The following is a 14,414-nucleotide window of genomic DNA, read 5'->3' on the forward strand; positions in this document are numbered from 1 at the left end:
TTGCCTGCCACGGGAATTTGGTTGCTCGGACGACTGAATCCCACTGCTCAATATAACTTTTTGGTCCGGATTATAGATTGGTCATCTGGTCACTTTCAAATAGTGACCAATAGAGTCAATAGAGTTTTTGAAAAATTATTGGCCTTGTTTGGTATTAATCTTCTGCATATTTTAATCTCAACTAAAACTAATCTAATCTGCATATACAGAGTATAGGTAAAAACAAAGGTATTCATTTATTGGCAGAATCAAAAAACGTCGCTTTCATAAAATAAAAATCAAGTGACAAAAATGCTTCAAAATATTACCTATAAAAATCTAGCAACAGGTAACATTCCACTCAGGCTATTCAGAAATGGGCACAGTAACCACAAAGATGATAATAGTTAATAGAGTTTCTCTCATACAAACCATAAATTTGAAAAAGATTCTATAGGAAATGTGGAAGTAACGTGCACAACATGATATCTCTGGGACGTAAATGACAACAAAAAAACATCAACATGAACAAATGGACTGCATTTAAGGCACAAAGAAGAAAACGAAAATACGCGCAGCAAGATAATAAGGACATCTCAGGCGACAGAGAAAGACTATAAGCCATGAGTAATTTTCCATTAAAGATGCAAATGATATACGTCCTCCAGCAGATAAAATAAATAAACGTGGAACAATAGAAAAACAGTTGTTTAGCGGATACATTCTGTCTAGAGCCAGATAATCAATCTCAAAATTGAATTTTCCGAATGAACTATTATTATACAACAGGATGGAACAACGCGTCCAAAAAAGCGAGAAAAAACAATTTGAAATAATATTACAATAATAACAAATTAAGAAAGAAAATTGTACCGCTTTAGTTGCCAACAAAAACAGAGATAAATATATTATATGTCATGAAAATATGTGTGACTGAAATCTGAATTTATCTTAACTAAAAATATCATTCGAATATTACCAAAACATCAATTTAACAAATTCTACTACTGAATTTAATTCCGATATATCACATATGACTACTTATGCAGAGCGTTTTGAACCTCATGCATAACGAGTGTAGATCCACACCCATTCATGTATAGAAACGGTTAGCTATTTCAATATCTAAAATCGATAAGAAAAAGCTATTTTGACCTGAACCAATCCTTCACCAAATATAAACATGAAATCCTATTATATCCTTCTCTTTTGTATCAAATTATAAGTTAAACATGCACCATTCTTTCTTCTCTGCCTCTCATGTCATCTGGAGCATAGGCAGCTAAATTGGGGTCACTTCTTGATAACGGTAGTCCAGAACCACAACCATCTTCTGTGTCATAACCCATGCCAACCCCACCCTCACCTACAGTGGAAACAGAGGGCGATCTTGTCGCTAAAGGGCTCAAGGATGGAGTCAAATTGGGAGACATCGCGGGAGAGGTAAAGCTTGATTCATGACTGATTGGGGTACGAGGTAAGGAAGACACAGATAACCCCTGTTGACTTGAGTTTATAGATGAAGCCCCGAGACCCCCAATGTTACCCTGGGGTAAATTAAATCCCACTTGGGGTCGGGTGATGTTGGCATTATTAGATGAGGTGTTAACAGGCCTTATAAGAGCACTAGTGTATAGGGAAGAAAGATATGAATTTGGTGGAAGATTATTACTGGTACGAATATATTGTGGCTGAGAATGAGGGTATAAACCCATCAAATTACCACCCACTGTTCTGCGACCAGCAGGCAATCGATTGGAAGTGTAGCCAAGAGGAACAGGTGCAACTAAATTATTTCTTTGCTCGGCTACTGAAGTTATCAAAGGTGGAGGATCTTGAACTTGAGAAATAGTTCGAGGCACAGAAAGATCTTTCATAATAAAAGTACTTTGGTTTGCAGTTCTTGCCGCTGCTTCACGATCTTTCAATTTTGCAATTTCTGAAAATACATTTGCAAGGGGTTGGAATTCAGGAGCCCAGTTTGTTAAATGATCTCTTCTGCTGTAACCCGATTCAATACTTTCACCCCCTCGTTTACTTAAAATGCTACTTTTATTGCTGTCGGTACCCAAAGGTGATCTATACTGTGAATCTATCTCTGTTTTTGTCAGAGATTGATCTTCAGAATACGGTATTTTCATCATCCCTGATAAAACATTAGATTTTTTTGCCCCGTTTTCAAATTCAGTTTCCAAATCTTCTTCAATATCTTTGATATTTAATGGTTCCTCTCCAGCACCTTCATCTCCAAAAACATGAATGCTTTCAACACTAGGAGGAGATCTGATATTAATTGGACCATCACTTATTTCACTTTCAACATCAATATCCTGCAAAGAATAGAATTCCGATGAAATAATCAACACAATGTAAAGTTTAAAATATGCAAAATCCAAATAAAGATATGGTTGTCTTCCCAAATATTTCTGAAAAGTGACTAAATAGGTTTGATTTGGCCGTAATATTATGTTTACGAGTCTTTGTCTTATTGTTATCTAAAACACTGCTACTTCTTTTTTTAAGACATACTATGACTATGAAGAAACTTGAAAGAAACAACTTTATTATCCAAAAGACAAGCATACTTTTTGAATTCCAGAATCTGGAACTTGTTTTCTATGTCTTCCCTGTCCAGATAATTTTCTTCTTATCTTAGGTTTAGGAACTGAACCGGTCGGACTATTATTGTTTGTTATATCAGATGATGAATTGATTCGATCTACTTCTTTGTCAACATCGTCCTGGAAAGACAAAATATAATAGAGAGATAAAAAGGATAAGATTAAATTCCACAGAAGATCAGTGTCATTGTGCTTCAGGTATATTCTGTACAATATCTTGTTGGAAACATACTAAGCAAGCAAAGAATACTCGAGTTCAACTTCCTATTCCCTATCACAAACTTACCTCATCTTGAGTTGATCCTCTACCACTTGACACTGAGTTTGTTCCTCTATATTGAACGACGTGTCCATTCGTGTTTGAAGATGACAATCTACTGATCACATGTCCGTTTGATAAGTTTCCACTGATCTTTGCACCAGAATTCGATTTGGAACGATTACCATTTTCTATAGCATGAGCATGCCCGTTGGTTGACACAGAATGACGTAAAATACCATTAGCAGTATTACTGTGTGCGCTACCAGTTCGGCGAATCTAAATCAGATTTGAAGGTTAAAAATAAAGCAAATAGATTTGGTGTATAAGGAAAAAAGTGTCATTACCAAGTGTTTTGAACTCTAACCTGTCCAGGGCTTGGTCAAAACAAACATCAAATAATCAAAGCTCAAATTCGAAAAAAATTCGCTAAAAACGGTTTAGACAGTCATAATCATAGAATAAAGATACCTGATATTCCGACGAGTTTCTTGTTGAGGCAGATTTACTATTTCTATTAGCATTGTTGATTTGTCTCGGAGCAGCAATAGGAATTCCATTTTCATTTTTATGAGCTGTAGCAGGATCATAAAATTCTCCTTCATTTCCAATTTGTGAAGCTGTTGCATTTGGTGGTCGACTATAAAGTATATGAAGCAGCACAATCAGTGAAAATGATGGGTAGATTTTTCACAAAAAGTGAAATGAAAGACAATTACAAACAAATTAAGAGATACTGTAACATCACTGTATGAATTATGGCCAATAGCAACATATCTTCAAATTACATAACAAAGGTATTAAAGTATGTATCTCTATGTCAGTATATCGACTAAAAACTTTGAGAAAATTTAAATACATTTTGCAGTCATTTTCGGTGAACAAAACTAAACTTGTATTAACGCAAACTTATTTAGTAATGACCAAATTTTTGAAATATCTATAAAGAGCAAAAATCTTACCTTTGTGCTTTTTTGTTTCTTCTGTGTTTTATACATAATATTAAAACAATAACAACAGCTACACCAGCTATTACTCCGAATACAATAGATAAAATTTGAGCTTCAAATGCAATCGCTGGAGCACCTGAAACAAGAATATAACAACTAATGTATTTTTTATATGACACCTATGAAACTAAGCTTCAAAATAGTTTCTGAGCTAATGCAACAAAACTGATACAAAAATAATTGCTTAAAACTCCTACCTTCAACTTCAATAGTAACCAGCGTTCTTGCTTTTTGTTCTCTAGATATTGCTGAAACAGTGAGAACTCTGTTGTTAGTGTTGTCAAGTCTTCTAGATAAAGAGATGACACCAGAAGTTGAATTGATAACAAATTCCTGATCTTGATCCTCTTGATCAATCTCATAAGAAATTTTTCCATCTACTCCTGCATCCTTGTCTGTAGCATTGACCTGGATAAGAAGACTTTTGTTAAAAGATGACAAATCACTTCTCTTTGGCTAACACAAACAGTCCCCGGACTCGTAGTAGAACTAAAATAGGGAAATTCAGAATAAAATTATGACCTAACCCTAACCTAGTGGCTAGTACACATACTACGGGAGTACCTACATTTTTTGGTTTAATTGTACAATGTAAAACAAGTGTTACATACAGGTCTCTGTTCTTTTTTAAATCGTGAACGCAAAATACAGGAAAGAAGCCTAATTCTATAAATCATCCATATAACTTACCACACCAATAACATATCCAGCCGTTGCAGAATATGGAACCTTGAATTTATACAAAACTTCATCTCCCAATGAAGAAAATAAAGGAGGGAATTCATCAACTGGTTCAACATTGATTTCAATTGGAAGAGTAGATGAAGGTTGTGATTTCGCAAGCCTAGGATTTCCCTCACCAAAGTTTTCAACTCTGACTTGAAATATATACTGCTGACAAGTTTCATAGTCAAACCTGGAAACCGCAAAAATAACGCATACTAAGCAACATATGGCAGCAAGTTTAGTTAATTTTATTTCCTCACATATATTAACAAGTTTTAGGGCTAGGCTGTTTTCTGAGTAACATGTATACTACACACTACACAGCAATCTGGAAAATATCCTTAGTAATTGTAAAGTCACAGGAATTCAGGGAACGTGATATTAAATATTTCAAATGGTAATTCACATTTACAAAAGTATAAAACAATTTTCAATTTTAGATTTTTGTCACATAAAAGCAAGAATATGCGAGTTTGATAGCATCATGTACAATAAATTCATATCGTCAAGCAGAAATTTATTTGACATTTTTTCAAAATCGCAAGCAAGTTAACTCATGTACGAGGGATAAACTTACTCGTGTCGCGATCGAACTTCTCCAGTTTTTTGAATAATTTCAAACATTTGATTGGCAGGTCGGCAGCCATTTGAAGAGTTTTTGTTGTTGATGATAGTGAAATACAAGTCTCCATATATTCCTTCATCATAGTCAGTAGCAGGAAGCCAAAATAAAGTCTGGTTTGGTCTCACTGATTCCGGAATCTCTTTCTGAGATTGGAAAACAAAATCAATTTATCGAATTAACAATAGTGTAAGAATTGCTAAAACACAAGGGGTTGTGACATTGCTCTGAAACTTAAATTGTCGAACTTTGGGTTTAAATGATCGAAAACCATTTTTGGTTCCTGTGTCTTCCCTTAATTGTGTATGCTATTTTGTACCAGACGAAAATTATAAATTTGGCCATGGCTATTTTCCTCTCAGGATGAAAATGAAAATTCTATGTAATCCTACTATTTAAAAAAAAAGACTTACTAAGTATCTAAAAATCCCAACAAAGAAAGGTGGATGTTCATTGACATCTAATATATTAATTTTGACTGTTACAATGGATGATCTTGATATAGAAACATCTCTTCCATCCCATACTTGGACAGTCAAATTATAAGATGTCCGTTGTTCATAATCAAGTCCCTGGAAAACAAGCAAAATATAATTTACAAACTAAAGAGTTGAGTTTGGACTTTCGTTACCGCAGACAGCATGAAAAAAATATGAGAACATGTTAAACATTGTGCTTGTTTATAAAAAGATATACATAATATTCAAGTCAACTTTTAACTTGAATACAAAAAGATTCATAATGGTGAAGAAATCATGGAAAAATGCTATGTCCTTTGATCAAATTTTGTCCAATAAAAAAGTTATAATTGCTCTTACATTTGCTGTAATATTAGCACAACCGTTATAAGAAGGAATGCATTCATCAATTGCAAAAGCAGAATCATCATTTCCAGCTGTTATTTTAAACATTAAATTGGATGAACTGTCTGGATCCATTGCAAATATCTAAAATACAAAGAAAAAGTTTATATAGTACCACATTTTGATGAAAGGTTATTGAAATAATTTCACAAAAATAAGAAAGTTCTCTTCTGATCAGACCTTCAGACTAACAACCATCAAATTACATGGATGGGCATCACTGATTCATTGAGCTTCACGGATAATGACACAGCTTAAAACACAATTTTATAATTCTCAGACAAAATGGAGGGAGAATTCTGATAGAATTTCACTTACTGTCAGGTCGCAGGTTTCATTACTGTCAGAAATATAAAAGAAAATTGCATAAAGAGAAAAAATTTCTTCGGTGGGGTCTGAATTAAATATTCGTGACAAAGATTTAATAAAATATCACAAAAGAATGGAACATTCATAAATGAGAGCAATAACAAAGATCATGAATTCCAGGCGCGGCGGTGTGGCTCAACGGGCTAAGCGTTAGGAATACGCTCGCCACCGCACCTCTAATTACTCTGCGTGGGTTCGCAGGTTCGAATCCCATGCAGGGATGGTTATGTGCGAGAGGATTGCTGGACTCCTCGCCGTCGTTGGGTGGTTCACGTAACCGCTGGTCGGTTACGGCTTCCTCCACCACCAAGTCCATGCTTCCAAAAACAAACAATACAGTAAAACTAATCCCATACCCGACTTGGAATGGTAACCGGACGAGAGGCCGTGGTTCGCCATATGGATAAGCCGTCTTATCGGCTTTCCTCTCCCCCGGGATAAATATGCAAATCCTATTATGAATCACATTTCTGGTATACCGTTAAAACAGATTCTTGCTTTGCATCTTCTGCAATATCAGCTTCATAAGATGTTTGGTTGAATATTGGTTGATTATCATTGACATCATCTATCACCACGGTAACTGTAGTCTCACTGCAGCAAAAAAAAAGTCTTTGGAGCATGTTTTGAAAATTCAATGGATAAAATTATGATAAAAAATGATTTCAAACTTCTAAATGTGGCAAATAACTGTAAAACGAGATGGGAAAAACATCCATAACTACAGCAGTAAATCTGCTGAGATTTCAATGTTTTGTTTAAAAATGTCACCAAAACATTAATATTATTCTCTTTGAAGTGACATGTCACAAGGTAATTCTATTTGAATACATTATTTTCTAATATTTCAGTTTTCTGATTTTGCATCAAATTTGTATCACTCCAACCTCTTTTCCATTATACCTAATAATCAATGAAAGCGAATTTGAAAATACCTGGACATCTGTGGAGATCCTTCATCATAAGCTGTTACAGTCAATTGATACTCAGAAATGTTTTCTCGATCCAGTTCATTGGCAACACATATTTCACCGACTGTGTTTTCACCATCTATCACAGTGTGTGTGTTGATTTTGAATGCATTGCCTTCGTTTCCAGATGTTATTCTGTAGCAAGATAGTTCAAATACTTTATTCTATGCTTTTGTGAACTATGTGACAAAAATTTTAATGCATGTATCAATTCTAAATAAAAATAAGAATATTGATGCTTAGCACCACAGATCAATTTATGAAACAAATGACTCTCGGTGAATACAATTGCGTGGTTTTCGAAAAGATATATCATAGCGCATGGATTTTGAACTGTTGACACGCTGGGGCCGGACATGTTTTATCGGTGAAACACCAAGTCATGAATTATAAAAAACAATGTACGAACATTTAAGTGATAAAAATTAGATTAAGGCTCGCCTAAACTGAATCCAACAATAATCTACTATGATATTTCTTACTACTACTTTATGTCTATAATATTTACTTCCGTTACGCAGATTGTTAGTTACTGGCAACAATTCATTTTTGCAATAACAATACAATTGTGCTGTGCTTTATAGTTCTTAAATGAAATTAGCGTCATAATTCAAAAAAGGATATAGTGTGAATCATTATTGTACAAACAAGCAAAATCTAAAGCATTTACTTTAATAAAAAGTAATATATTCATACTTGTAATAAATATGACGATTATCTTTTGAAAAATCAGCATCAGTTGCTGTGATATTAATTACATGAGTGTTACGCTCGGCCGACTCACTAACACTCGCATCATATGATTCAGAACCAAACAATGGTGAATGATTGTTCACATCTTTGATCTGAAAAATGAATGAATGAAAATATCCGGTTACCAGTCTAGATTGGTTATGAGTATATCAAATTAAATAATCATTTCAGAATCAGATATATGGATTTAAAAACAACAGCAGAAATTTTTTACAAGTTCCACGTTCTCCATATTTCAATCACAATACTAAAAGTGTCAGAAACAGAATAATTCAGCAACAATATAGTCATATTCATTCTTGCCACAGAATCCTTACACTATATGTGGATCCGCTTGCGCAAAGGCATTGAGCAAAAGAACGTTTCTCGCATACCCCCAATTAATCTTGGATTTATAACTTGAACTGTTGCTTGTTTTTGGCCTCAAATAATATTTATTACAAACAATACCTGTATACGAACAGATACAGTGTTGTTAAGTGAAGGTTGGCCATGATCTTCTGCTAATATCATCAGATTATAAACAGATGATTGTGGGTTGAAAGATTCAGTCATGTTTGTGTAGATCATTCCTATAAGTAAAAATTCAAAAGAAAATTTAGTAAAAAAAATTGTCAATGAGCTGATCATGTAAATTGTATATTGTTGTAAAGGTTGAAATATCATCATTGTCAGACACTAACAAACTAAAATACAAAATTTAGGTTGAAAATCCAAGAGTCTTGCTACACACTAACACAAATGTATTTCGTGATGTCCAACATCAGAAGGAAGGCTAAAGAAGTCTAACCCTCGGTCAGATTAAACATTACTTCAATACAATTGTTTTATTGTGCAACAAGACTTTTGGTTGAAAAACACTTAGAATAGTCATGTTAATTTGTGATACAGCATCTTGCATAAAATGGTTACAGAGGCACAAGTATGATAACATTGAGTGAAAATAGGTAACTTGTCTAACTCTACCCTGAATAATAAAGAAATCTGTTGTTAAATGTGAGGAAACCATTGTGATACTAGTAGAAAATTTTGTTTTTATATATAAAAGTAATGTGTATATTGAATGTGTTATATATTGTTTGACTGAGACGAGTAGGAATGAGTTGATTCATTTTAACTTGGTTCGCACAGAAAATTAAAATAATCACAATATTTAAGCAATTTATTTAACATATCTGTAGTATACCTAGAAAGAGTCACTGCATCTACTTAGACTGCATTAAACTCAATAAACAAATCAATATTTCTCTGTATCGACACTTACCTGAATATTTATCGACAACAAACATTGGTTTGCTTGGTAAAGTATCAATGAGTGTATAAGTGATCAATCCATTATTATTGGAGTCAATGTCATCAGCATGTACTTGTGTCACAGTTGTATTCACAGGTGAAAGTTCGTTCAAAGTTGCCTAAAAATTGAGTAATGCCATCAGAAAACTAAAAAATAATTTTTTCAAGACAACATTGGTTCGACCATGTATATAAACAGACCAGTGCTTTACAAACTTTTTATCTTTGTGGAACCCTGATATGAAATTTGGCTCATCATGGAAACCCTAATAACAGTTATTCAAAAACACCCATAAATGTATGAAAGTCAAATATTTAGGCATTGGACACTCCAACAGTAACGATGAAAAGGTACCAAAGAATATGAAATGCAAGAAATTCAAAGACCCGCCTTCCACGGTATAAATATGTAAATCCTATCCTATCCTACTACATTTCTCTTACAAATCGTGGGTCCATGTTGCTCAATGAATTATGCATGCACATATCCACACCACTCTCTTTATTATAACCATTATGACATCACTGGTTGAACCAACTAATAGTAGAAAAAAGTTCATTAGCAACTTTACAAATATATGAAAGTTCGTACCTGGTAAGATTGTTGTTTAAAGACAGGTGCATTATCATTGTCATCTTCAATATTAAGGAAGATTTCTTTCTCATCAGTATGTTGTCCGTCTGTTGCTTGCACAACAATGATTGCTTGATGCATCATTTCATAATCAAGAGATTTGGCAAGATGGATAGTGCCTTCTTGCCTGTTGTAATAAAATAACATAAATATCATTGTAGGTGAATTATAATGTGGACCGTCACCTGAATGGAGACTATAATATCAATGTACTGATAATATTGTGAATAATGGACATTTTGGTCATAAATTTGCTTTTTTGAATAAGAATATCACTGATATTTCCAATTTCATACAAATTATGTTTCTAGTTAACGACAAATTGAAAAAGTTTCGAAAGCTCAAGTAATTACTCATTATATTATCATGAATCAATATTTTCAGACATAATAACTTTCCAAAAAACGAGAAAATATTCTGATTACTTTTTCAACAAATTTTGATGGTGAGTCGGGTAGCAATTGTTGCCTGTTGGTTTGCCAGAAGATTTATATTTGGCATGCTGAAATTAATAACTCACTTATCAATGGTAAAATAATCATTTTGATTATTTTTATTAGAAGCAAGTTGAAATGTTGGAGTCACTAAGTCAGGATCATTCGCTGTTACTCTTGTAATTAATGTTCCAATGTCAACATTCTCTGAGACAGAGAGGGAACCTCTGGCAGGAACATTCAACGTTGGTTTGTGATCATTGATGTCAACAACAGTTACTTTTAAAGTACATGATCCTGTACGACGAGGAGCTCCAAGATCATAAGCATAAACAGTCAGCTTATATTCCTTGTGAATCTGGAAAGATGAAAGTTTGATAAAATAGCTTTAACAGAAAAGAAAAGAGTACAAAATTTGATCTCATTGTTACAAAGTTTATTTGTCACAAACACAAACGGTTTATTCTTGTGTAAAGCTTATTTTATTGGTAATAATCCCTGATTCTGAACATATTAACTTCCCTTCCATTTTTTTCCTGATGGTATGCATCATGCTGAACATTAAGAACATGCTACCCTGGGCAAGTTTGAATCTTGTGGGAGATAACTATGTGCCAGCTATTAGTTGTCAGCTATACACTATAGAAGTTATGTTGTGTCAACTAACTTTTCATACCCTATTTCAATTAGAATAAATACAACATCTAGACAAAATTACTTAGCTTACCTCTCTGTCCAAAGTGAGAGCAGTTGTAACTATTCCAGTAACATCATGAATAAGAAATGATCGATCAGTGTTACCAGAATCAATATAGTATCGTACTTCACCATTTTCTAAACTATCAATGTCATGTGCAGAAACCTGGAGAAAGTATCGGGGTTGGCTTATTATTCAATTTGGACCATAAAATACCTTGGGAGCGATAACATGTCCCATAACGTCAGTTTAAATAAATAGGTGTTGCGAATCTGGAATTTCAATGCTGTCATTATCATATTTGAAGTTGACGCATTTGTGTGTGCATCACGAGTGAAGAACTATTACAGATACATGTGGGATTGCAATTTGTGACATATGTTTTGTGCCGCGAGGACAACGATAATTACCTAATTCTTCTCAAACCACCACGACACTTGTGAGATACAAGTTATTACATAATCATGTATGACAAGATTCTAAGATAAATAAAGGAGTGAATATGCGACCCAAATATTATTGATTGAAAAGCGACATTATAAAATACTAAAAATGAAAAGGAAAACACAATTTAAGTTTTATTTTAGGATGGCCTGGGACAGATTAAAGTTGATTTTTTAGACATTGCAAATCGCAAAAATATTTTGTGTCCGACAACTACCGCCGGGGCCCGACGCACCGGTATAATATTATATATATTATATTATGTATATATATATTTAATTCATTTTTTAGAGTAATTTTGCTCTGTGGGATATTGTCCCTGACTTAAGATTTTTACAGTGCCTTACGGTGATATCCTCAAAATAATTAGTGGCAGCATTGCTATAGAGGGGAATAAGTGGTGCAGCAACAGCTCAGATATGTTTTCAATTTGCAAAAATTCGAATCAAAACAACATATAATCAATCGTACATGCTTATGTCCACAGATTGCGTTGGTATTTTGGAGCAGTGATACTATTTATATAGTCGCAATCGCAGAATAAATTGATCGAAATTTAATTAATGAAGCAACACATTTCGTTTCGTGGAGATTTCGAGATTCTTCCTAATTAAATTATACTTTCCAGGATTTTATAGCAGATCTTGGGATTTTTATAGCGGCGATAACGAATTCACAAGAGCGCAAAAATATGTATCAAAACTAAATATAATCATGCAGTTTATCTCACATTATTATGTCCCCAAATTGCCGTGTTATTTTAGATCAGTGGACGCAATTGCGTAATTGCGCAATTACGTTAAGCACAATTAGATTAAAATTTAAAGACAGTTTGAATTCCAGGCTATTTATTTTAGGGAATACGCAAACACTGTTACTGTTCAGAAGCCGTTGCATGGTAATTTAAGATTGCGATTTAGATGCGATTTTACTGCTCTGCCCGTCTTATTGGGAGGTTATATGCAAAAACCCATTTTTTCAGGTTGAAAACGTGCCTCGTCTCATTTACCGGGTAGACTTATTTGCCGGCAAATACGGTAATTTTCACGAAGATAAGATGATTTTATTTAACACCGCCAACCTGTAGTACATATGTTCCTGCATCTTGTTCTTCCCAAACCTCCGTTACATAACGATCTTGTGCAAATTGTGGTGAATTATCATTATCATCAAGTAAATTAACAATGACTGTAGAATGGGCATACATTGGACCACTGATTGCTCCGTTTGTTGGGACAGCAGCTGCATAGACGATCAATCGAATTCTGAATAAATCATAATTTTCTTTGAAATTTTTTATGTAAATATTAATAAAAACAGAAAAAGATAGAATAGAAGTTTGTAATTTGGCATTAGAAACCGTTTTCAAACCCAAGTCTTGTTAAATACATTCTAAATTTTGGGGTAGGTCGACCTTGTTGACCTTGCAGTCTTGCTTGCCCCCTTTCGATTATATCTTATGATTATTGTTTATTCTTTTTACTGCAATGTGTCCTTTAATGATATTTTCGAAAATAAATCATTATTGCCATCTCTCTCTCTCTATACTGTGCACCAAAGGCAATCGATGATAAACAAGTTGCATATAGTCAGCAATAGTAAACATGTAGAAATCAGCTAGTGATATTTTTACCTATTACTAATACAGCATCTGCTAGTTTTCATTTGCTTAACGAGTATTCTTTATGTACTTACTCAGGCAAAGACTCAAAATCCAGCATAGACGGATCTTTGACAGTGATAACACCATCATTATCGATGACAAATGTTTTATCTTCATTTCCAGAAGCAAAATCATACATTATATTGACAGATGATTCATCCTCAACTTCTTTACCATCTTCAAACAACTTTGCTCGAACCTGCGTATCGTGAGTACAAAGAAAAAGTATCGTCAAACATTTATTAGAAAATCAAATTTTAAAGTTATATGTCAAATAGCTGGTGGATCAGTGTGAACCATATAAAAACCAAAAGTGAATTATACCTGAGTTACTCTGCTATCCTTTTGTGTATTTTCATGCATATCAACCTGATATATTGGTTTTTGAAATAGAACTTGGGAGAAATTCGGAATGTCGAATGGTACTAAAAATATAAAAAAAAGTTCATGAATCATTTATTGTTGTTGAAATTCTTTATCTGCTTTATATTTGTGTAAATCAATTTTTTTTATAAAAAACTTCATGATAGATAAGGTTGTTAATTAATTAAAAACAGGTGGAAATAATAAAGAGCAAACATAAACATCTTTATTATAAGAAAAAAGCATTGCAAAACTTTGAGTGCAAATGAGTTGATGAGAGTCATCAATGGGTGGTCACAACAATCCTAAACCTGGTTGGGAAGATGCCAGCATGCTATTCAGCCTGAGCTACCATTTTCGTAAATAAAAACTACATAACAGCGTTATAAGTAAGAAAATATATCAACATACCAACATTTACAATAACGACAGCATCGGACGTGTGCGGAGGAATCCCATTGTCACTTGCAGTTATATTCAGATAATATGTGTAAGCACCAGACAATGCAAATGTGGTTGTTATTTGTCCATTGTTGTCAATTTGAAATTTGTTGATGGAAGAACCAAATGGAGCTGTTTTGCCACCAGTAATTCTAAGAATATTAGGAAATAATATTGCCCGGAAAATTGCACTGACTATGGAATATATTTTCAATGTTTTTTAAGCTAACTGAAAACACCACTTTCCTTATTTTATACGACGCTTATTCATG

General features: G+C 33.7%; 1 protein-coding gene across 1 annotated transcript in view; it reads right to left on the reverse strand.

The window, feature by feature from the left end:
- Positions 1-206: 206 nt before the first annotated feature.
- Positions 207-14,414, reverse strand: part of LOC120341357 (protocadherin-16-like) — a 70,227-nt gene continuing 56,019 nt past the window's right edge. The window contains exons 40-61 of the mRNA XM_039409846.2: positions 14,113-14,294; positions 13,663-13,763; positions 13,371-13,537; positions 12,757-12,940; positions 11,262-11,396; positions 10,621-10,892; positions 10,059-10,227; positions 9,438-9,585; positions 8,624-8,745; positions 8,117-8,265; positions 7,385-7,555; positions 6,929-7,043; positions 6,036-6,164; positions 5,631-5,789; positions 5,173-5,363; positions 4,560-4,785; positions 4,067-4,277; positions 3,822-3,945; positions 3,331-3,499; positions 2,887-3,138; positions 2,565-2,720; positions 207-2,309 (exon numbers count right to left, since the gene is read on the reverse strand). Coding sequence (XP_039265780.2) covers positions 1,206-2,309; positions 2,565-2,720; positions 2,887-3,138; positions 3,331-3,499; positions 3,822-3,945; positions 4,067-4,277; positions 4,560-4,785; positions 5,173-5,363; positions 5,631-5,789; positions 6,036-6,164; positions 6,929-7,043; positions 7,385-7,555; positions 8,117-8,265; positions 8,624-8,745; positions 9,438-9,585; positions 10,059-10,227; positions 10,621-10,892; positions 11,262-11,396; positions 12,757-12,940; positions 13,371-13,537; positions 13,663-13,763; positions 14,113-14,294 — 4,636 coding nt within the window. The 3' untranslated portion in view covers positions 207-1,205. The remainder of the gene's footprint in view (positions 2,310-2,564; positions 2,721-2,886; positions 3,139-3,330; positions 3,500-3,821; positions 3,946-4,066; positions 4,278-4,559; positions 4,786-5,172; positions 5,364-5,630; positions 5,790-6,035; positions 6,165-6,928; positions 7,044-7,384; positions 7,556-8,116; positions 8,266-8,623; positions 8,746-9,437; positions 9,586-10,058; positions 10,228-10,620; positions 10,893-11,261; positions 11,397-12,756; positions 12,941-13,370; positions 13,538-13,662; positions 13,764-14,112; positions 14,295-14,414) is intronic.

This window comes from Styela clava, chromosome 14, assembly GCF_964204865.1.
Source record: "Styela clava chromosome 14, kaStyClav1.hap1.2, whole genome shotgun sequence".
Lineage (NCBI taxonomy): Eukaryota > Metazoa > Chordata > Ascidiacea > Stolidobranchia > Styelidae > Styela > Styela clava.